The following is a 25271-nucleotide window of genomic DNA, read 5'->3' as shown; positions in this document are numbered from 1 at the left end:
GCTCATTGTTGAACGGAGCTGGTTTTTCACTCTTTTCAAAACAGAAAATGAACGTTCTCCTTCACAGTTAGTAGCTGGAAGTGTTAGGTAAAGGCGATACACTATGTCAACATTAGAGAAGGTTTCTGAGATACCTGCATTTCTTAAATGTTTCAAAGCAGCTGAGGGCGCACATTTTTCTGGTGGAGCTTTAATCTGATTCATATACCCAGAAAAATGAACTATTTCTTCAACAAATGTGTCCTGAACATCTGCTGAAAGGTGTTGTTGCAACTTTAATGCAGCTTCTCTCAATTCTGCATCTGGCATAGTAATTTTGAACAGAAATCCAAACTTGTCATTGAGATTCTGGTAGATTTCTTTTCTTTTCACCAATTCTGTAATCAGTGAATCCAGAATGACGAAGTATGTAGCTGTCTTACATTTCTGCCTTGGTAGCAACACAATTTCATTGTCTGGCTCTTCAAAATTGCGTTTCCTCTTCCTTGACCGCTGATGATCAGCCCGGTAACTGTAGTCTTTCACCAGCAGTTTAGCTTTCTCTTCAAACATTTCAAAAGCTTCATCATTGCGAAGTGAGCTTACAAATTCCACTAAGCCTGCATAGAGGTTAGCACAAGTAGCCATTTCAATTTCAATTTTCTGAAGTGTCTTGTTCGTGGCATTTAACCGTTCCAGTATACAGTCCCAAAGCACACAGAGTAAGGCCAATTCAAAATCTTCCAATTTTGATGCTAAGCTGGCTGCTTCGCTTCTTGTAGTTGCTGTCTCGTCTTCATCCTCTGCTATTTGGATCAAAGCAGAATGTATTTCAGCAAAGCTGTCTTTCAAAGCATGTGTTGCATCATGCTGCGCTGACCACCTTGTTGTTGATAATGATTTGATGACATCTCCATGAATGGTTGACTTGAGTATACTCCACCGATGCGTTGAAGCAGAGAAAAAATTAAAGAGTGCTCGTAAAAGTCCAAAAAATGAAACTGCAGCGGATCTGAGTGGGTTTTTTTTTCCCCTATCGTGTTGTTTGCTTTGGATCTCAGTGGGGAATTTTCCCTATCGAGTTTCTTGCTTTGGACCACAGTGGAGATTTTTCCCTATCGTGTTTGTTGTTTTAGGCCAATGTCCCCTATTTGTTTCTTGCTTTGAACCTCATTGGGAAATTTTCCCCATCGTTTCTTGCTTTGGACCTCTGTGGGAAATTTTCCCCATTGAGTTTTCGCTTTGAACATCATTGGGAATTTTTCTCTATCTTTTTTCCTTAGACATCAGTGAAAAATTTTTCTTTTTTCCTTGGACATTAGTGGGGAATTTTCACCATCTTGATGTTTGGGCAGCGTCTTCTCCCTCAGGTTGTCGCCAACAATACCAACAACTGCTCGTATCCCCCGCTCTGTTGAGTGTTTTGGCGGCCTTTCCGGGAAGCCGGTCACCAACCTTCACAGAGTGAAGGCTTTTTGCTCCGCTCGGGTTTAAAGCAAGAAAATTTACCTTTCCTGTCTTTGAATACTTATTTCTTTTTCATTTTCCGCCTATATTTAGGTAAAATTTTCTCTCTAGAGGTTGGATAAGAGTATTGAAGACGGCTCAGGCTGCGGTGGCAGGAACAGCCAACAACAATAACATTGAGTGAGAGAATGAGTAGGTCTGGCATCTATGTAAAAGTATTTATTTTACGTTACCTGTTTGTATCCTTATTTGGAATAACTCATCGATAAATAAAATAAATCGAAACTCTATTTGAGCTATTTTTAAATAATCATGTTTATTAATTTATATTTATTGTAAACAAAACATATATATCGATTAGACAAAGTGGTATTTACTACGTTAGATTTTTCGTTAAACAACAAGAAAAACCAATCTTGCTTAAAATACAGCTAATAAAAATCGAGAATAAGTCTAGAAGATACATTTATTACGTAAAATAAAGGGCGTTTTTTGTGCAATGTATATTTAGAGTATGTTGTGTGTGTGGAGGTGGATGATGCGTGCTGGCTGACGCTGCTGGCTGGGAGGCTCAGTGTGCCTGAGGAGTGAGGAGGGGAGGGACGTGTTCAACTGCTCGCGGGGCGCATCCATGCTAATTCATTTTTTATAACCATATCGGCTAAATTTTTATTTATTGTCAATGAATATGGACACTAAAGATTACGATCATGTCAGAAACCTTACCCTGTTGTTCTTCCTGGACCGGCTCATGGACAAGGGTCAGCCACGGACGTTGCATGACCTAAGTTGTCAGTTCGGGACTAAAGGTTTTACTAAAGAGATGCGTCAGATTGCTGGCGGCTCACAGTCTGGTCTTAGAAAGTTCCTGCAGCAGTATCCGTCCCTCTTTACCCTGGAGGATGAGTATGTGAGTGTCACGAACTACAGCAACGGTATATCCAACCCTCACGACCCAACAGGAAAACTGTTGGGCAAACGGGACTATGCGCAGGAAGCCATTGATTATTTCGTGGGTAAATTACGTCAGTATGGAGCAGGTACCGAGGTACCTATTAAATCCCTCTTAGGTCACCGGTCTCAGGCCTCGCCTGAAGTGCGTCATGTCTCTGGTCAACATGTCAAGGAGTTTCGTGACTTTCTCGTTCGTTATCCGGAGGTGTTCGTAGTGCGAGAGGAGACTGTTATCTTGAAGGAGTACGAGGGTGTAGCTCCTCAACCCTTCAAGGAGCTGGAGTTACCTCAGATCGACCCACTTCTTACTCAGCAGGTGGGTTATGTACCTCACTCTCACACTTCTTACTCAGCAGGTGGGTTATATACCATGCCCACTCACTCAGCAGGTGGGTTATGTACCTCACTCTCACACTTCTTACTCAGCAGGTGGGTTATATACCATGCCCACTCACTCAGCAGGTGGGTTATGTACCTCACTCTCACACTTCTTACTCAGCAGGTGGGTTATATACCATGCCCACTCACTCAGCAGGTGGGTTATGTACCTCACTCTCACACTTCTTACTCAGCAGGTGGGTTATATACCTCACTCACTCTCACCCTCACCCTCCTCACTCAGCAGGTGGGTTGTATACCTTGCCCACTCACTCAGCAGGTGGGTTGTATACCTTGCCCACTCACTCAGCAGGTGGGTTATGTACCTCACTCGCTCTCACCCTCGCCCTCCTCACTCAGCAGGTGGGTTGTATACCTTGCCCACTCACTCAGCAGGTGGGTTATGTACCTCACTCACTCACCCTCCTCACTCAGCAGGTGGGTTATGTACCTCACTCACTCACCCTCACTCAGCAGGTGGGTTATGTACCTCACTCACTCACCCTCCTCACTCAGCAGGTGGGTTATGTACCTCACTCACTCTCACCCTCCTCACTCAGCAGGTGGGTTATGTACCTCACTCACTCTCACCCTCCTCACTCAGCCGGTGGGTTATGTACCTCACTCACTCTCACCCTCCTCACTCAGCAGGTGGGTTATGTACCTCACTCACTCTCACCCTCCTCACTCAGCAGGTGGGTTATGTACCTTACTCACTCTCGCCCTCCTCACTCAGCAGGTGGGTTTATATACCTCACCCACTCCTGACACAGCAAGTGGGTTCTGTACCTCGCCCACCAACTCAGCAAGTGGGTTCTAAACCTCACCCACTCACACTTCTCACACAGCAGGTGGGTTGTATACCTCACCCACTTACACAGTAGGTGGGTGATACCTCTAACCCACCCAACATACCGTACCAACAGTCTCACGCCTCGCCCACCCAAAACACTAGGTAAGTTACCACACCCACTCTCACACCAGGTAGGTCACCCACCGAGTGGGTGTACCCACCCCTCACCCACCGAGTGGGTGTACCCATCCCTCACCCACCAAGCCGGTGTACCCACCCCTTCATACGGGAGTAAGGGGGTAACCTCTTTATACAATGAACCTAGCTGCCATCCTTTTCTCGTGGCTCAATTGGTAGCGCCTTCACCACATTACGAAGTTCCCAACACAAGGGAAACCTTTGTTGCATGTTTTCTTACACCGGTTACCCTTGTTCACCTAGTAGTTTACTAGGTGCCCCGGAGGTTAACTTTTATGAGGGGCATACTGGAGAAGTTAGTTTTATATTTTTATTATGTACCCCATAACCATGGTGTGAGTGGTAGTTTACATATTACAAAGGTACATAATGGGTTCAGGGACTGACCCCCTAAGTTTTTGTAGCTAAGCAATTTACAATAGTAATACACTGTGTAGTGTGTTTGTATCTGGTTACAATCGTTGTAAGTTATTTATGCATATAGGAGTTCATTCACACAAACATTACATTGTAGCTTTGTGAGTTTGCATTATGTATTTTAACTTATATTTTAACATGGTATGGTTGAATTTAAACAAGGTTACGTGGTTATGAGATACAGTATTTGTATTCGTCAAAGCCAGGGTATATTCTAGAATGCTACTGTGGATAAAATTCCTTGGAATTTCTTGAACATTTGTGAGTTTTGCCTGAGATTAAGTTTTATCACATTCCTGTGTATATTGACGTAAGGTATGACTATAGTACATCTGGCAAAGTTTACACAGTTATGTCTGCATCAGCTGGTGGTGATGATGCAACTTTTCGGAGATGCTTGTAACCTAGTCGGAGCCGGTTGGTAGTAACATACAAGAGTCTGCTTATTTTGTTGAATACACCGTGATCATGTGGCTCCTCTTGCGTGATAGAATGATGGTAAACGGAATTATTGGTGTCCGTCTCCCTCAGTCTTCCATTGAAGCTCAACTGATGTTGTTTTCGGATTGTTTTAAAAATGCTAGTTGACAGCCCAAGATTGTAATCTACACCCTGCTTTAAGGCATATACCTCTGCCAATTCATCAGTTCTATCATGCATGTAAAAAACTAATAAGATGATTTCTACAGAAAGTATACTCTGACTACACTGTCTTCAGTTGTACCTTGCCTGTGTCTGGTTTCTGATACAAGCATGCCACAGTTGCCACTGATGGAGTTATAATCATTTATGGATAATACAGAATCATGTACAACTTAGGTGTCAACCATAGATAAATGACATAACTGAGTGCAAGAGTGTATAGTAAACAGTTCAGTTTGAAGTGTGGAAGTCCAGTTGTTGATGCGTTCTCCAGTTTTTATATGAGTCATTACTCTGTATGACAACAGCAGCACTACCAGCTGCACCAGTTTATTGGTAAACAGAGCCATCAATATACATAATTTGTGAGTATGGTGTCTCTCTGACGCATCAGTACAACTTAAGGCATCGTGCCTAGCTTCATGACAAAACTTTGGTTGTGATTTATGTTTTTCTTTTGTTAAAATGGGGGGGGGGGGCAGATCTAGGATAGTAATTATCTATTGGATTACCTGTTCTCCCAAGCGTTGCATAACTTGGCTCATCCAAAAGTCCGTATGACTTCTACGAGTTTAGGGATGCCCTATGAATGTGAGTGATAACGGTTTGGAATGAAGTTCCCAGTGTGCGGGGAAGTGCCCCTGCTGCCTTACTGCGGATCATGTATGTGATGCATTCCGAGGTCAGTTCCACTTTTTATGATCCGTCTGTAGGCGTGTTCACCAGTGCTGAGGGAAATTTGAAAGGCTTCTGTACCAGGGTTTGGATGGGTTTGTACGTAACACCAGCGACGACTTTTCTTTCAGTGACACTATCGTTATTACTTTGGATATATTGTACTTTCCGTATGGTACGGGTATATCCTAGGATGATCCTAGAAAAGAGGACACAACGATCCCAATGGAAAAATACCAGATATAGTGGCTTATTGGGGTATGTTGTCTTATTTTTTAACTGGTCGATTTTGTATACTCTCAACATGAAATTCTACATCGCATTCCCAAATGCTGTATAAACCCACCAGATTAGCATATGCCATGATATCATTTGTTCTTGACTCCATCTACTCGGTCATTAGTTTCTCTTCCAGCATTCCCTACCCCCACCCCCCACCCCCACACATTCACTCCTGTAATATTTAAAACGGACAGAGAAAAATTCCTTGTGTGTATTGAGTTCAAAGTTGAGTGTACACCATACTGTGTCCAGACACGGCGTGTGTGCAGCCTGCCGTGTCCAGACACGGCGTGTGTGCAGCCTGCCGTGTCCAGACACGGCGTGTGTGCAGCCTGCCGTGTCCAGACACGGCGTGTGTGCAGCCTGCCGTGTCCAGACACGGCGTGTGTGCAGCCTGCCGTGTCCAGACACGGCGTGTGTGCAGCCTGCCGTGTCCAGACACGGCGTGTGTGCAGCCTGCCGTGTCCAGACACGGCGTGTGTGCAGCCTGCCGTGTCCAGACACGGCGTGTGTGCAGCCTGCCGTGTCCAGACACGGCGTGTGTGCAGCCTGCCGTGTCCAGACACGGCGTGTGTGCAGCCTGCCGTGTCCAGACACGGCGTGTGTGCAGCCTGCCGTGTCCAGACACGGCGTGTGTGCAGCCTGCCGTGTCCAGACACGGCGTGTGTGCAGCCTGCCGTGTCCAGACACGGCGTGTGTGCAGCCTGCCGTGTCCAGACACGGCGTGTGTGCAGCCTGCCGTGTCCAGACACGGCGTGTGTGCAGCCTGCCGTGTCCAGACACGGCGTGTGTGCAGCCTGCCGTGTCCAGACACGGCGTGTGTGCAGCCTGCCGTGTCCAGACACGGCGTGTGTGCAGCCTGCCGTGTCCAGACACGGCGTGTGTGCAGCCTGCCGTGTCCAGACACGGCGTGTGTGCAGCCTGCCGTGTCCAGACACGGCGTGTGTGCAGCCTGCCGTGTCCAGACACGGCGTGTGTGCAGCCTGCCGTGTCCAGACACGGCGTGTGTGCAGCCTGCCGTGTCCAGACACGGCGTGTGTGCAGCCTGCCGTGTCCAGACACGGCGTGTGTGCAGCCTGCCGTGTCCAGACACGGCGTGTGTGCAGCCTGCCGTGTCCAGACACGGCGTGTGTGCAGCCTGCCGTGTCCAACCAGGGCGTGTGTGCAGCCTGCCGTGTCCTGCCACGGCGTGTGTGCAGCCTGCCGTGTCCTGCCACGGCGTGTGTGCAGCCTGCCGTGTCCTGCCACGGCGTGTGTGCAGCCTGCCGTGTCCTGCCACGGCGTGTGTGCAGCCTGCCGTGTCCAGACACGGCGTGTGTGCAGCCTGCCGTGTCCAGACACGGCGTGTGTGCAGCCTGCCGTGTCCAGACACGGCGTGTGTGCAGCCTGCCGTGTCCAGACACGGCGCGTGTGCAGCCTGCCGTGTCCAGACACGGCGCGTGTGCAGCCTGCCGTGTCCAGACACGGCGCGTGTGCAGCCTGCCGTGTCCAGACACGGCGCGTGTGCAGCCTGCCGTGTCCAGACACGGCGCGTGTGCAGCCTGCCGTGTCCAGACACGGCGCGTGTGCAGCCTGCCGTGTCCAGACACGGCGCGTGTGCAGCCTGCCGTGTCCAGACACGGCGCGTGTGCAGCCTGCCGTGTCCAGACTGCCGTGTCCAGACACGGCGCGTGTGCAGCCTGCCGTGTCCAGACACGGCGCGTGTGCAGCCTGCCGTGTCCAGACACGGCGTGTGCGCAGCCTGCCGTGTCCAACCACGGCGTGTGCGCAGCCTGCCGTGTCCAGACACGGCGTGTGTGCAGCCTGCCGTGTCCAGACACGGCGTGTGTGCAGCCTGCCGTGTCCAGACACGGCGTGTGTGCAGCCTGCCGTGTCCAGACACGGCGTGTGTGGAGCCTGCCGTGTCCAGACACGGCGTGTGTGCAGCCTGCCGTGTCCAGACACGGCGTGTGTGCAGCCTGCCGTGTCCAGACACGGCGTGTGTGCAGCCTGCCGTGTCCAACCAGGGCGTGTGTGCAGCCTGCCGTGTCCTGCCACGGCGCGTGTGCAGCCTGCCGTGTCCAGCCACGGCGCGTGTGCAGCCTGCCGTGTCCAGCCACGGCGCGTGTGCAGCCTGCCGTGTCCAGCCACGGCGCGTGTGCAGCCTGCCGTGTCCAGACACGGCGCGTGTGCAGCCTGCCGTGTCCAGACACGGCGCGTGTGCAGCCTGCCGTGTCCAGACACGGCGCGTGTGCAGCCTGCCGTGTCCAGACACGGCGCGTGTGCAGCCTGCCGTGTCCAGACACGGCGCGTGTGCAGCCTGCCGTGTCCAGACACGGCGCGTGTGCAGCCTGCCGTGTCCAGACACGGCGCGTGTGCAGCCTGCCGTGTCCAGACACGGCGCGTGTGCAGCCTGCCGTGTCCAGACACGGCGCGTGTGCAGCCTGCCGTGTCCAGACACGGCGCGTGTGCAGCCTGCCGTGTCCAGACACGGCGCGTGTGCAGCCTGCCGTGTCCAGACACGGCGCGTGTGCAGCCTGCCGTGTCCAGACACGGCGCGTGTGCAGCCTGCCGTGTCCAGACACGGCGTGTGCGCAGCCTGCCGTGTCCAACCACGGCGTGTGCGCAGCCTGCCGTGTCCAGCCACGGCGTGTGCGCAGCCTGCCGTGTCCAGCCACGGCGTGTGTGCACCCTGCCGTGTCCAGCCACGGCGTGTGTGCACCCTGCCGTGTCCAGCCACCGCATGTGAGCAACATGCTGTATCCAGCACGTAACACCCCAACACTTTAACGCACCCCAGTACTTGCGTAACTCACCTGTGCAAGTGTGTAACACCCCAGCACGTGCATAACACACTCGAAGACACGTATAGAACACCCTAAAACGCGCATAACACACCCAAACGCTTGCATAACACATTCCTAGACGTGCATAGAACACCCGGCACGTGCATAACACACCCAAAGACGTGCATAGAACATCCCAGCACGTTCGTAATGCAACATGTACGTATCAAACCCCTGACATAGTTGTAACACATCACAACACGTGCGTAACACATTCAACATGTGCGCAGTATACCCTTAACATCCCAGTACGTGTGTTAAACATATTCCAGCATGTATGTAGCATTCTAGCACGTGAGTTATATCCCAGCACGTGTGTAACATCCCCAGCATGCATGCATGTAACACATCCCAGCAAGTTGAGCATATCCTAATGTGTGTGTAACATCCCAGCACGTATGTAACACATCCGAGCATGTGTGTAATACATCCGAGCATCTATGTAACATTCCAGCACGTATGTAACACATCCGAGCATGTATGTAACATCCCATCACGTATGTAATACATCCGAGCATGTATGTAACATCCCAGCACGTATGTAACACATCCGAGCATGTGCGTAACATTCCAGCACGTATGTAACACATCCGAGCATGTATAAGAACATAACGAAGGAACACTGCAGCAGGCCTACTGGTCCATGCGAGGCAGGTCCAAGTCTCCTACCGGCTTAAGCCAATGCACCCAACCTAGTCAGGTCAGGTCACATTGACTTAAGGGAGGAACACGGCAACCGACCTGGTAGCACAAGCTATCAGGTCCAACTCACACCCACTCACATCCACTCATGTATTTATCCAACCTATTTTTAAAGCTACACAACGTTCTGGCCTCTATAACTGTACTTGGGAGTTTGTTCCACTCATCCACAACTCTATTACCAAACCAGTACTTTCCTATATCCTTCCTGAATCTGAAATTTTCCAACTTAAAACCATTGCTGCGAGTCCTGTCTAGGCTAGATATTTTCAGCACACTATTTACATCCCCTTTATTTATTCCTGTCTTCCATTTATACACCTCAATCATATCCCCCCTAATTCTACGTCTTTCTAGAGAGTGCAGATTCAGGGCCCTTAGTCTATCCTCATAGGGAAGGTTTCTGATACATGGGATCAACTTTGTCATCCTCCTTTGTATGTAACATCCCAGCACGTATGTAATACATCCGAGCATGTATGTAACATCCCAGCACGTATATATAACACATCCGAGCATGTGTGTAACATCCCAGCATGTATGTAACACATCTAAGCTTTTGCTTATAATATACCAGCCAGTGTGTAACAGGCCGCAGCACGTAACACCACACCATAACACACCTCAGCACTTGCATAGCAGATCCTAGCACGTATATAACTCCCAGCACATCTGGAACACCCGTCGCACTAGTGTGACATCCCATAACGTGTGTGATACACTTCAGCAGGTGTGTGACAAACCTCACTACGTTATTTCACAACACTTGCGTTACACAGGTTCTGAGGTGTAACATTCAGCACCTGTTTAACACTCCAGCACCTATGTAAAACTCCAGCATGTGCATAACACCGCCGCATGTGGGTAATACCCCAGCACAAAGAGTAATGGTAAACAGAGTTACGTTGGAGGTTGCCACGTGTACTTAGCTCAGTGGTGACGTGTACTTAGCTCAGTGGTGACGTGTACTTAGCTCAGTGGTGACGTGTACTTAGCTCAGTGGTGACGTGTTCTTAGCTCTGTGAAGACCTGTTTGTGTGCTCTCTGTGAATCTGAACCAGGATGCCCTCTCTGGAGCAACTTTACCAGCAGCTGAGAGAAGAGCTCAGAGTTGCTAAGCTGGAGATACGGCGATTAACGGAGGAGAACAAGAGGATTCGTAGTAATCCTCCTGTTGTGAGTCCCCAGGTTAAGAGGGGAGCTTGGTCAGTGGCCTGGCAACATGGAACCAAGCTGAGGATCAAGAAAACGGTTGGAGAGGCAGAAACAACGAGAAACCAGAAGACTAGCGCGGAAACTTCCATCCCATTCTCCGTGCTACCTGACGAATGTGAGTGTTCTACTGGGAATGCCACAACGAGCACCAAGGAAGCATTGGCAGATGTGAGTGAGACATCCCTAGAAACCCCAACGAAGACCATCGAGAACGTCTTGACGAATTCCACAAGTGGTGTAATGCAACCTGACGAATGTGAGTCGACTACTGGGAGCATCACTACGGACGACGCCAAGGAAGGTAAAAACGTTGTTGTTGTTGGGGGATAGCCAGATTAGGTACATGGATAGGGCATTCTGCTTGAAGGATAGGAGTAGGAGGCAGAGTGTGTGTTTTCCTGGGGCTGGGATGAAGGATATTGTTAGCCGTCGGGATGACATCATGAGAAGTAATGGGAGCAATCTTATTATCTGTCTCAGTGCTGGAGGCAACGATGTTGGCAGACGTAGGAGTGAGGACCTGATTAGCAGGTATAGGTCAGCAATAGAGATAATTAGGAGGAAGGGTGGGAAACCTGTCATATGTGGCATTTTGCCAAGGAGAGGAGTTGGAAATGAATGGTTGTCCAGAGCAATTGGTGTCAATTGCTGGCTGGACAAATACTGTAAGGAAAATGCAGTAACATTCATTGACAACTGAGACCTCTTCTATGGCAGAAATGACATGTATGCCAGGGATGGGGTTCACTTATCTAGGTGTGGGGTGGGAGCACTGGCCAATGCAGTGAAGGGAGCTGTTAGGTCTTTAAACTAGGAATAGTTAGTGGTATGGGTTTTGGCGGGAAAACTGTGAAGTCGCAGGGTAGTAATATGAATACTAGGAGAACTACTAATAGGCAAAATGAGGTGGATATTGGAAAGCCAGTGGCACTAATTGACAAGGACAGTAATAGGTTTAGTGGAATAACAGAAAGGAGCAGGAAGGGTAAAGAGAGAGGAGGGTCTTTAAATATTTATTACACAAATAGTCGCAGTGCTAGGAATAAGATGGACGAGTTGAGACTAGTTGCTAGTGCAGGTAACATTGATGTATTTGCCATTACTGAGACGTGGTTTAATTCAAAAAGTCGGGACATGCCTGCAGAATGTCACATTCAGGGTTTTAATTTGTTCCAAGTAGATAGAAGTGTCGGGAAGGGGGGTGGGGTGGCATTGTATGTCCGAGATCGCTTGAACTGTTGCATAAAAACGGGTATTAAGTCTGAAGTAACACATACAGAGTCTGGATAGAATTTTCAGAGGGGCATGAAAAATTAATTTTAGGTGTGATATACCGTCCCCCAAATTTAGATAGGGACCAGGGAAGACTACTATGGGAGGAAATTGTTAGGGCCACAAGGCACGATAATGTAGTAATTCTAGGAGATTTTAACTTTAGTCATATTGATTGGAATTTCTTGACTGGGAATTTAGAATCATACGACTTATTAGAAGTAGTTCAGGATTGTTTTTTGAAGCAGTTTGTGACAGAACCTACAAGGGGTAATAACCTGCTTGACTTAGTTCTGGCAAACAATGAATCCCTTGTTAATAATTTAGAAGTTTCAGAGGAACTGGGTGCTAGTGACCACAAATCAATTACATTTAGCATTGAATGGAAGTATGATAGTAGGGATAACTCAGTAACAGTCCCATATTTTCGCTTAGCAGATTACGTTGGGCTTAGAGAACACTTATCTGTTGACTGGGGTAACGAAGAGAGCTATCAATATGACAGTTTTCTGAACACAATACATGCTGCTCAAAGAACGTTTATCCCTTATAAAGAAATTAGATCAAATAGAAATGACCCAAAATGGATGAATAATAGGCTGAAATATCTACTAGGGCATAAGAAAGGAATTTATAGGCGTATCAAAAGAGGCGAGGGTCATCTTATGAATCAGTATATTGACATTAAGAGGGACATTAAAAAGGGGATAAGAAAAGCTAAAAGGGACTATGAAATTAAATTGCTAGGGATTCTAAAACTAACCCAAAAAGTTTTTTCCAGGTATATAGAACAAAAGTTAGAGATAAGATAGGTCCCCTTAAAAATAACTATGGGCATCTGATCAAAGAGAATGAAATGTGCTCGATTTTAAATAATTATTTTCTCTCGGTTTTTACACAGGAAGACACTAATAATATTCCAGTAATTAATTTTTATAGTGGGCCAGAAGAAGATAAATTATGTAACATCACAGTCACTAGTGAAATGGTTGTGAAGCAGATAGACCGACTGAAGCAAAATAAGTCACCGGGACCTGATGAGGTTTTTTCAAGGGTTCTTAAGGAATGCAAAATGGAAGTCCGTGAACCATTAACTAATATTTTTAATTTATCTCTTCAAACAGGTGTAGTGTCTGATATGTGGAAGATGGCTAATGTAATTCCTATTTTTAAAACAGGGAACAAGTCGTTACCGTCAAATTACCGCCCAATAAGCCTGACCTCAATATAAACACAAATGCAGTATAATGGATCACATTATACTGCATTTGTGTTTATATTGCCATTGTGTCGGTATTTTATACCATTTATTTCCAAGCCTGACCTCAATTGTAGGCAAATTACTAGAGTCAGTTATAGCTGAGATTATAAGAAGCCATCTCGATAAGCATAGCTTGATTAATGATACTCAGCATGGATTCACAAGAGGCCGATCTTGTCTAACTAATTTATTAACTTTCTTCAGTAAAGCTTTTGAGGCTGTTGACCACGATAAAGAATTTGATATTATTTACTTAGATTTTAGTAAGGCATTTGATAGAGTTCCGCACCAAAGACTGTTGAAGAAAGTAGCAGCTCATGGCATTGGGGGAAGGGTGCTCTCGTGGATCGAATCATGGCTCACAGACAGGAAGCAGAGAGTGTCCATAAATGGGGTTAAATCCGAGTGGGGTTCAGTAACAAGTGGCGTTCCACAGGGATCAGTCTTGGGCCCGTTGTTGTTTATAATATATATCAATGATCTTAATGAAGGAATTACTAGTGATATGAGCAAATTCGCCGATGACACGAAGATAGGTAGGATAAATGATTCAAACGTAGATGTTAGGGAACTTCAGGAGGATTTAGACAAACTATACTCTTGGTCAGAAAAGTGGCAGATGCAGTTCAATGTAGATAAATGCAAGGTTCTGAAGCTCGGGAGTGTCCATAACCCTAGCACTTATAAATTAAATAATGTAGAACTTAGCCATACAGATTGCGAAAAGGACTTGGGGGTTATGGTAAGCAGCAACCTTAAACCAAGACAGCAATGCCTAAGCGTGCGTAATAAGGCAAATAGATTACTGGGATTTATATCAAGAAGTGTAAGCAACAGAAGTCCAGAGGTCATACTGCAGCTTTATACATCATTAGTAAGGCCTCACCTAGATTATGCAGCTCAATTCTGGTCTCCATATTACAGAATGGACATAAATTCGTTAGAAAACATTCAGCGTAGGATGACTAAATTAATACATAGCATTAGAAATCTTCTTTATGAAGAAAGATTGAAGACTCTTAAGTTACATTCACTTGTTAGACGAAGAATGAGGGGAGACCTGATCGAAGTGTATAAGTGGAAGATGGGTATTAATAAAGGGGATATTAACAAGGTCTTGAGGATATCTCTCCAAGAGAGAACCCGCAGTAATGGATTTAAATTAGATAAGTTTAGATTTAGAAAGGGCATAGGAAAGTATTGGTTTGGAAATAGGGTAGTTGATGAGTGGAACAGCCTACCTAGTTGGGTTATTGAGGCTAGGACTTTGGGTAGTTTCAAATTTAGGTTGGATAAGTACATGAGTGGGAGGGGTTGGATTTGAGTGGGACTTGCACATCAGAGCTTGGTTTAGAAAGACACGTAAGCAAACACTATAACATATTTATTAGAAAACGTTTCGGTCCTGGGACCGAAACGTTTTCTAATAAATATGTTATAGTGTTTGCTTACGTGTCTTTCTAAACCAACTTGTCGGTATTTATTACCAAGGTTTATACCAACATCAGAGCTTATTTCTTGGGTAGCATTGAAAATTGGGTTGGTCAAATGTTTGTTAGTGGGATGAATTGTAAAGGACCTGCCTAGTATGGGCCAACAGGCCTGCTGCAGTGTTCCTCCTTTCTTATGTTCTTATGTTCTTATGAAAAGTTTTGTTCCCCAAGACGCAGTACTCTCTCCCATCCTGTTCCTCGTCCTCGTATCAGATATACACATAGATGTAGCATGTCCATTGAGGACACGGTGCATCTGCAGCGGATATGAATCAAGTTTTCAGTGGGCCACAGAAAACAATTTGATGTTCAATGAGGACAAATTTCAGTTCCTTCGTTATGGAAAACATGAGGAAATGAAAGCTAGAAGGTAGTATAAAACAAATTCTAGCCACATAATAGAGCGAGAAACTGGCGTGAAGAACTTAGGAGTGATAATGCCAGAGGATCTCACCTTCAAGGATCACAACTGTCATTATCACATGTTGGTTTAGAAAGACACGTAAGCAAACACTATAACATATTTATTAGAAAACGTTTCGGTCCTGGGACCTTGATCACTTCTAACATACAGAGGTAGAAAGACATTATATATATAGGCGGAGAGTGAGATGTGACGCACGTGACCTGAGGAATGTCATAAGAACATATGTAAAGTAAAAGGACACAAGTGCAACTAATGTGACATTTATTGTGGCAACGTTTCGCTCTCCAGGAGCTTTATCAAGCCATTACGTAATGGCTTGATAAAGCTCCTGGAGAGCGAAACGTTGCCACAATAAATGTCACATTAGTTGCACTTGTGTCCTTTTACTTTACATATTGTCGGTAATTCTACCAACTTTATTACATAAGAACATAAGAATGGACATTCCTCAGGTCACGTGCGTCACATCTCACTCTCCGCCTATATATATAATGTCTTTTTACCTCTGTATGTTAGAAGTGATCAAGGTCCCAGGACCGAAACGTTTTCTAATAAATATGTTATAGTGTTTGCTTACGTGTCTTTCTAAACCAACTTGTTGGTTTATACCATCTTCTCTGACACTGCAACACACTATGGACATAGCATACAGAGAATACCTTTCTCTCCTACTCAAAACCGACACATCTTCCTAGAAGACTGTATTGCTGAGATGGTGGTACCACGGTCCACTCCTCGACAACTGACCACATCTAGACACCCTTTCTCTCCTGCTGTTTACGCCTACCTTAGAGAAAGCTCTGATGAACTGCGACATGCTCAGAAGGAGGCCTCATTACGTGCCGCTCAGATTCGTGCTTCACTTCCTACTCCTGACAGAAGGACTGCAGAATATATACTCAACCAAGTTACCACTGCCAACATCCAACAGAAATTGAAGCTATCACGAAAACTACAAGACCTGTTCTCCCACAGCAAATGGAGCGAAATGGGACGACCAGAAATCATAAATAACTTGTCTTCCTATACACTAACCGTCACCGAGACAGAAGCCCTCAGCCTAGGGCTCAAGTTTACTACTGGCATCAACAAGAAACATAATCTGGTGGATATGGTAACCAAGAACCAACCTTTTGGAGACTCCGAGTTTCAAAAGGGCTTTGTCCAAGGAATTATCACTGCTGCAGCTACTGAGCCTTGAAGACCGGTCATTCCCAGAAGATACATCTAAGCACTCAGGAACTTGGCCAACAACGATGATATCGTCATTACAACCGCTGACAAAGGAGGTGGTGTGGTGTTACTCAACACTGTCGATTACAACAATAAAGTCTTAAATCTTTTCAACGATGCCAACACATACCAGCCTGTATCAGAATCAGTGCTACTTCAAAAGGCTCGTAGCATCTTACGAAAATCAGAACAAGGCAAAAAACTACTTAAACTTTTACCAGGTCAACCGAAACCAGCACGCCTGTATGGCCTTCCTAAGACACACAAACCTGGCATCCCACTACGGCCTATCACTTCGGGCATAGGGAGTACACCACACAGACTAGTCGGCCACCTTGCCAAATACCTTTCAGCGCTTCTGGGCACTATCAGTCAAGCCCACCTCAAACACTCAGGTGACCTTCTCTCCCGAGTTTCCAACCTGAATGTCAAAAACAAAAGCATGGCTTCCTTCGATGTCACAGCCCTCTTTACCAACGTTCCTACTGACGCTGCAATCAACATTCTGAGACAGAGGCTCACTGAAAACCACGACCTTCCTTTACCTCTTCTAGATTTCATCAATCTAGTGGAACTGTGTTAATTTCAACTTCAAGTATCAGGACAACTGTTACAAACAATGCTTTGGGATGGCAATGGACAGCCCGCTCAGTGCTGTGCTTGCCAACCTCTTTATGGAAAACCTGGAGACAGAGAAATTCAGCACCCTCATTCCCAACACCGTTACCTGGATAAGATACGTTGATGATATATTGGTTTTCTATCCGAGACGTCTCAATATCCAGGCCCTTCTCAACAAGATCAATGAAGTTGAACCATCAATGAAGTTTACACTTGAACTCGAAAATGATGGCAAACTTCCTTTCCTCGACGTTCTACTGTGCAGATCTCCCGACAGTGACAAACTTCTCTTCAAAGTGTATAGAAGTAAAAGGACACAAGTGCAACTAATGTGACATTTATTGTGGCAACGTTTCGCTTGATAAAGCTCCTGGAGAGCGAAACGTTGCCACAATAAATGTCACATTAGTTGCACTTGTGTCCTTTTACTTTACATATTGTCGGTAATTCTACCAACTTTATTACAAAGTGTATAGAAAACCTACCAACAAGGACGATCTTATACACTTTTATTCACACCAAGACACCCGCACTAAGAGAGGAGTCCTCATTGGCTTCTTGAGAGCTCTTCGCATCTCCAGCCCTTGTTTTCTAGAAGAAGAATGCACTTACATAACACAAGCCTTTACACGTCTTCAGTTCCCATCTTTCTTCATCCGAGATTGCAGACTCAAGGCACAAGCTATCCTCAACAAACCGCCCATGGAACAGCCCCCTAAACAGTTCATAGTACTCCCATGTGGCGATGTTGCCACGAATACTCGCCGGACACTTGCTATGAGTAACATCAACGTTTCCACCATAAACACATCCTCTATCAAAGACCTCACTACGAAACGCAGCCCCACACCTCTTAACTTCTACAGCAGGCGTCTACACTATCCCCTGTGGGTTCTGTCCCAAGAAATATGTAGGCGAGACAGGCAGAGATCTTGCAGTCCGCTTGAATGAGCATCGAAATGCCTCTAACAGAGACGATGTAAGGTACGCATGTGTCCTCCACAGAGACTCCACGGGGCATTTGATGAACTGGAATGAGGCACAACTCGTTCTCACCGAACCAGACCTCAGACGCCGACGGTGCCTAGAAGCCTCACTAATCGCCGTCACCGACACTATAGAACGCAACACTGGAAACTACAAAATTTCAAAAACATTGGCATACATGATACTTAAGCAGCACCAACCCAACAACACAGGAGTCACATGATTTCATCGTCTACCCGTCCTCTTCATAGGCAGAGGTTGTTTTGATAAGGACCTGCCTCGCATGGGCCAGTAGGCCTTCTACAGTGTTCCTCCATTCTTATGTTCTTATGACATTCCTCAGGTCACGTGTGTCACATCTCACTCTCCGCCTATATATATAATGTCTTTCTACCTCTGTATGTTAGAAGTGATCAAGGTCCCAGGACCGAAACGTTTTCTAATAAATATGTTATAGGGTTTGCTTACGTGTCTTTCTAAACCAACTTGTTGGTATTTATTACCAAGGTTTATACCATTATCACATGTGCCAGGAAAATAAGATGGATAATGAGAACTTTCAAAACAAGGGATGCCATGCTAATGATGATCCTCTAAGTCACTTTTTCTCTCTAGGCTAGAATACTACTAACAGCCTCATTCAAGGCAAGCGAAACTAGACATTTATATAATGTACAGATAACCTTCACTGAACAAATTAGTTCAGTCAAGTGCCTTAATTACTGGGACCATTTGAAGTTCTTGACTAGGACTCCCTGGAATACAGGCTAGAATGTTACATCATAATTTACACCTTTAAAATTCTAGAGGGACTGGTCCCCAATCTGCACACAAATCAATGTCTACGAAAGCAAAAGACTCTGCACACGGCAACATCCCCCAATGAAAAGCAGGGGTGCCACGAGCATACTAAGAGATAACACAATAAATGGAAGATGGGCATAAACAAAGGATATATAAATAAGGTATGAGGATATCCCTCCAAGAAAGAACACGAAATAATGGATTCATAATGGAAAACTTAAGATTTAGAAAGAATATAGGAAACTATTGGTTTGGGAATAAAGTATTAGATGAGTGGAACTGTCTGCCTAGTAGTCATTGAAGCTAAAACCTTGGGTAGTTTCAAATTTAGGGTAGGTAAATGCACGAGTGAGAGGGGTTGGATTTAAGTGGGATTACACACGAGTTAATAGGGTTATCAAAGCTTATTGCTTAACCCTTGAAAGTTAAGACACATGTGCAACATCTGGATATCTTTATTGTAGTAGACGTTTCGCCATCCAGTGGCTTTATCAATACAGATTCTAGGACATAATAGGAAGACAGTAGAACTATATACAAAAGATGAGGTAATCAGTCCCTCGGCCTTGGAGTTAGTGTTCACAGCATCGTGGTGGAGGAGAGTCTGGAGCAAAGGCAAGAAGACTGGCGCTTTTTATAGGCGTCAGTGAATGGGACGGGCAGCAGACGATGTCAGTCACTGGTAGGCGGGATTCCCCAGTGGAAGTAGGTCCTTCCCAAAGAGATGGGTTAGTTGCAGCAGCCGTGAAGAAGGTCTTGTAGATGTCCTCTGAACCAAGATTCCATGATGTTGCAGTGTCTGACAAGTTGTGCAAAGAAAGGTATAAAATACCGACAATATGAAAGTTAACCCTTAAACTGTCCAAACGTAGATCTACGTTTTTTCAACATTTGAAAGTATGTAAAAAAAAGTAGATTTTTTTTTTTTTACATTTGAAAACGTGTAAAAAACTTTGATCTACTTTTTTTTTGTTATATTTGAAAATATGTAAAAAAAAAAAAAAACGTAGATCTACTTTTGGAGCAGTACACATGTGAACGTAGATCTGCTTGGACAGTTTAAGGGTTAAGTAGCATTGAAAATGGTTTGGGCAAATGTGTTTGTTAGTGGGCCAGTAGGCCTGCTGCAGTGTTCCTCCTTTATGTTCCTATAAGTGCCCAGACTGTTCAGTAGCCTTCCATCACATAAAGGGTATTACCAATAGACTTCTGGCTATTTTCAAGGGGGAACTGAACAGATACCTAAAGGCAGTGCCCGATCATCTGGGCTGTGGTTCGTACGTTGGATTGAGTGCGGCCAGCAGTAACAACCTTGTTGATCAGTCACAGATTCACCGGGAGACCTGGTCATGGATCGGGCAGCGGGGGCATTGACCCCCGGAACATCCTCCAGGTAACGGGTAGACGTGCGTAACCAAGCACTCACTTAAATATCACGCGTAATGCTTCAGCACTTGCGTAAAATCCCAGCACGTTCCTAACACCCCAGCACCTAAACACCCCAGCATATTCGTGACACCCCAGCATGTTCGTGACACCCCAGCATGTTCGTGACACCCCAGCATGTTCGTGACACCCCAGCATGTTCGTGACACCCCAGCATGTTCGTGACACCCCAGCATGTTCGTGACACCCCAGCATGTTCGTGACACCCCAGCATGTTCGTGACACCCCAGCATGTTCGTGACACCTCAGCATGTTCGTGATACCCCAGCATGTTCGTGATACCCCAGCATGTTCGTGACACCCCAGCATGTTCGTGACACCCCAGCATGTTCGTGACACCCCAGCATGTTCGTGACACCCCAGCATGTTCGTGACACCCCAGCATGTTCGTGACACCCCAGCATGTTCGTGACACCCCAGCATGTTCGTGACACCCCAGCATGTTCGTGACACCCCAGCATGTTCGTGACACCCCAGCATGTTCGTGACACCCCAGCATGTTCGTGATACCCCAGCATGTTCGTACGTAACACTCCGGCACGTACATAATACCTCGGGTTGCGGGAACATTGCCCCCCGGAAACGTCCTTCAGGCATCCTTCAAGTACCACTTATCTCATAACAGTAATAATAACAATGGCTGTTCAGGTATCACTTCCCTCTTAATAATAATAATTATTTGTTGTTTTTATTTCTACAAGTAATGATAGAACAATTACAGACTTAGCTGAAATTGACATACTTATCAAAACCCGTGTTACGCGGAGCATCTCCAACAACTTAGGTTAATGGCAATATAAACACAAATGCAGTATAATGTGATCCTTTATTGACTACGTTTCGCCCACACAGTGGGCTTTTTCAAGTCACAAACAGTTCTGTTTGTGACTTGAAAAAGCCCACTGTGCGGGCGAAACGTAGTCAATAAAGGATCACATTATACTGCATTTGTGTTTATATTGCCATTGTGTCGGTATTTTATACCATTTATTTCCAACTTAGGTTAATCTCGTCCCCACCACAGTATCTTCTGATCAAGGTTACCTGTTAAATTATGTTGAGAAGAAACAAGGAGTAGCTTAAAGATCCCGAGGTCTTAAGTGTTTATCTACTGGCCTAATCAGGTGTTTAGTGACATCAGTTTTATATGCCTCTATAATCTCCCTTGTTATGCCCTGTCTGGGGGTATGCCTATCGGATGTTCTGGGGGTCAGCGCCCCCCTTCAGCCCGGTCCATGACCTTTAACAATGTTCTTGTTTTTTTTTTTACTGCTAACACATCGACTTAACCACATCAAGAACTCCTTCAAGGCTGATGGACTGATCACATTATGTCTCCCTGTCCACTACTGCTGCTCTCTTATGTGTATTCTCTGTATTTTAGTTTAAACATTATTTTTTTTTTCACTGCTTACACCTTGAAGATAAATGATATAAAAATACCGAAACGATGACTTGATAAAGTCCACTGTGTGGGCGAAACGTAGTCAATAAAGGATCGAATTATACTCTATTTGTGTTCACTTTTCCACTGCTAACACCTTGACTTAACCCTCACTCTACATCCGAAGTTAGGCCATTGCCATAGCCAAGGTCTCGGTGTAGAGAGTGTTTGTATATGTGGTTTTGTGTCTGCCACTACCTGCTTGCCTGTCCTTGTTGCATGCCTGTTCTTGTTGCAGCGCCCAACCTGTCATGAAGTGCTGAGTGCGGGAGTGAACAACCTGCCACACAGTGACATGCTGCTGGGTTACCTCCGGCTTTTTCTTCTCTCTACCATTTCCTCTCCTCCCGCTGCTCTTCCATCCCCGCCCACCCCTCGCCCCTTGCGGGTTCTAATCAGGGCGTGTGAATCGAGTCGAGTCCATTATCTTTCCTAACCTGCCACAGCTGTGAGTCCTTCAACACTGGTACTAGTGCATGGGCCTCCAAGAAAAATTTTGCAAGACGGGACAAGACTGCTTTGGGGCCCCTGGGGGCAGGCTGAGGCCCCCAGTGTAAGTAAATTTTACATAATTATTTTTTAAAATAAACTATAGTTGAAATTACCCCCAAAAAAATGAAAAAAATCAAAATAAAACATCTATGGCTATGGGGCCCCTTCAGAGATTCACAGCCGGGCCCCGGACCAACGTACCGGCTGAACCAACCCCTCTCATAGGCCCTGACTAGTGAATTGTTTTGCAACATGTTGAGTGCCCTCCAGTGCTCGACCAGTCATGGGTCTTCAGTAAACTGTTTCATATTGTTCCACTGTTGGGTTAAGCTCTTGAGGTCTCCTGTCCCTCCACTATCTTTCTCTTATTTGTGACAGGGAGGAATAGTTAGTCTTGTTTCGACTGTGTTAGTCATATGAAGAGAGTAGCAGTACACTGCTGATGTGATGTAAATGGTTTAACACGACAAGTTGAAGAATGAGACACTTGTACAACGTTTAGGAATCTTTACTAAGGAAACGTTTCGCCAGCCAGTAGTTTCTTCAGTCCATTGCAGAGATAGAGAACAAGGCACAATACCGTGACTGGAATAATACACAAATAATCCGCACATTGAGAAGCTCACGACGGCGTTTCGGTAATGGTTCGTAAATGGAACAAGTCGGACCGAAACGTCGTCATAAGCTCACTCATGTTATTTGTGCATTGCAGAGAAGAACGTTGAAAGAGGAGTAGTAGTTTGAGATAATCAGTCCCTCAGCCTAGAGTCGATTTGTTTAGTTTATCAATCTTCAGAAAAAATACTTTTCTCAAGATTGATGGACTGATATCATCGACTCCAGGCTAAAGGACTGATTACCTCAAACTACACTTATCTTCCACCATTCTTCTCTGCAATGGACTGAAGAAGCCAGTAGTGTATTCAATAGTGTACTGGAGGTGCCAGGTTCCAGGTGTACTTCCTCAGTAGTGTACTGGAGGTTCCAGGTGTACTTCCTCAGTAGTGTACTGGAGGTTCCAGGTGTACTTCCTCAGTAGTGTACTGGAGGTTCCAGGTGTACTTCCTCAGTAGTGTACTGGAGGTTCCAGGTGTACTTCCTCAGTAGTGTACTGGAGGTTCCAGGTGTACTTCCTCAGTAGTGTACTGGAGGTTCCAGGTGTACTTCCTCAGTAGTGTACTGGAGGTTCCAGGTGTACTTCCTCAGTAGTGTACTGGAGGTTCCAGGTGTACTTCCTCAGTAGTGTACTGGAGGTTCCAGGTGTACTTCCTCAGTAGTGTACTGGAGGTTCCAGGTGTACTTCCTCAGTAGTGTACTGGAGGTTCCAGGTGTACTTCCTCAGTAGTGTACTGGAGGTTCCAGGTGTACTTCCTCAGTAGTGTACTGGAGGTTCCAGGTGTACTTCCTCAGTAGTGTACTGGAGGTTCCAGGTGTACTTCCTCAGTAGTGTACTGGAGGTTCCAGGTGTACTTCCTCAGTAGTGTACTGGAGGTTCCAGGTGTACTTCCTCAGTAGTGTACTGGAGGTTCCAGGTGTACTTCCTCAGTAGTGTACTGGAGGTTCCAGGTGTACTTCCTCAGTAGTGTACTGGAGGTTCCAGGTGTACTTCCTCAGTAGTGTACTGGAGGTTCCAGGTGTACTTCCTCAGTAGTGTACTGGAGGTTCCAGGTGTACTTCCTCAGTAGTGTACTGGAGGTTCCAGGTGTACTTCCTCAGTAGTGTACTGGAGGTTCCAGGTGTACTTCCTCAGTAGTGTACTGGAGGTTCCAGGTGTACTTCCTCAGTAGTGTACTGGAGGTTCCAGGTGTACTTCCTCAGTAGTGTACTGGAGGTTCCAGGTGTACTTCCTCAGTAGTGTACTGGAGGTTCCAGGTGTACTTCCTCAGTAGTGTACTGGAGGTTCCAGGTGTACTTCCTCAGTAGTGTACTGGAGGTTCCAGGTGTACTTCCTCAGTAGTGTACTGGAGGTTCCAGGTGTACTTCCTCAGTAGTGTACTGGAGGTTCCAGGTGTACTTCCTCAGTAGTGTACTGGAGGTTCCAGGTGTACTTCCTCAGTAGTGTACTGGAGGTTCCAGGTGTACTTCCTCAGTAGTGTACTGGAGGTTCCAGGTGTACTTCCTCAGTAGTGTACTGGAGGTTCCAGGTGTACTTCCTCAGTAGTGTACTGGAGGTTCCAGGTGTACTTCCTCAGTGTACTGGAGGTTCCAGGTGTACTTCCTCAGTAGTGTACTGGATGTTCCAGGTGTACTTCCTCAGTAGTGTACTGGAGGTGCCAGGTGTACTTCCTCAGTAGTGTACTGGAGGTGCCAGGTGTACTTCCTCAGTAGTGTACTGGAGGTGCCAGGTGTACTTCCTCAGTAGTGTACTGGAGGTGCCAGGTGTACTTCCTCAGTAGTGTACTGGAGGTGCCAGGTGTACTTCCTCAGTAGTGTACTGGAGGTGCCAGGTGTACTTCCTCAGTAGTGTACTGGAGGTGCCAGGTGTACTTCCTCAGTAGTGCACTGGAGGTGCCAGGTTCCAGGTGTACTTCCTCAGTAGTGTACTGGAGGTGCCAGGTTCCAGGTGGGCTTCCTCAGTAGTGTACTGGAGGTGCCAGGTTTCAAGTGTACTTCCTCAGTAGTGTACTGGAGGTGCCAGGTTCCAGGTGTACTTCCTCAGTAGTGTACTGGAGGTGCCAGGTTCCAGGTGTACTTCCTCAGTAGTGCACTGGAGGTGCCAGGTTCCAGGTGTACTTCCTCAGTAGTGCACTGGAGGTGCCAGGTTCCAGGTGTACTTCCTCAGTAGTGCACTGGAGGTGCCAGGTTCCAGGTGTACTTCGTCGGTAGTGTACCGGAGGTGCCAGGTTCCAGGTATACTTCCTCAATAGTGTACTGGAGGAGCCTGGTTGCAGGTGTACTTCCTTAGTAGTGTACTGGAGGAGCCTGGTTGCAGGTGTACTTCCTTAGTAGTGTACTGGAGGAGCCTGGTTGCAGGTGTACTTCCTTAGTAGGGTACTGGAGGTGCCAGGTTCAAGGTGTACTTCCTTAGTAGGGTACTGGAGGTGCCAGGTTCAAGGTGTACTTCCTTAGTAGGGTACTGGAGGTGCCAGGTTCAAGGTGTACTTCCTTAGTAGGGTACTGGAGGTGCCAGGTTCAAGGTGTACTTCCTTAGTAGGCTACTGGAAGTGATACCACTTGAAACAGGTCATCATGCTATAATCATTGGCAATTAAGAACAAATTGCTTTTTAAGAAGACAGGTGAACAAACACTAGGACATATTTAC

At 46.2% G+C, this 25271-nt stretch overlaps 1 protein-coding gene across 1 annotated transcript in view; it reads left to right on the top strand.

The window, feature by feature from the left end:
* Positions 1-2030: 2030 nt before the first annotated feature.
* LOC138855364 (uncharacterized) overlaps positions 2031-25271 on the top strand; it is a 269431-nt gene continuing 246190 nt past the window's right edge. The window contains exon 1 of the mRNA XM_070104417.1: positions 2031-2716. Within this exon, the coding sequence (XP_069960518.1) occupies positions 2129-2716 (588 nt within the window). The 5' untranslated portion in view covers positions 2031-2128. The remainder of the gene's footprint in view (positions 2717-25271) is intronic.

This window comes from Cherax quadricarinatus, chromosome 91, assembly GCF_038502225.1.
Source record: "Cherax quadricarinatus isolate ZL_2023a chromosome 91, ASM3850222v1, whole genome shotgun sequence".
In the NCBI taxonomy this organism is placed as follows: Eukaryota; Metazoa; Arthropoda; class Malacostraca; order Decapoda; family Parastacidae; genus Cherax; species Cherax quadricarinatus.
The sequence above is the reverse complement of the archived record's forward strand: the minus strand, read 5'-3'. Positions and strand labels throughout refer to the sequence as shown.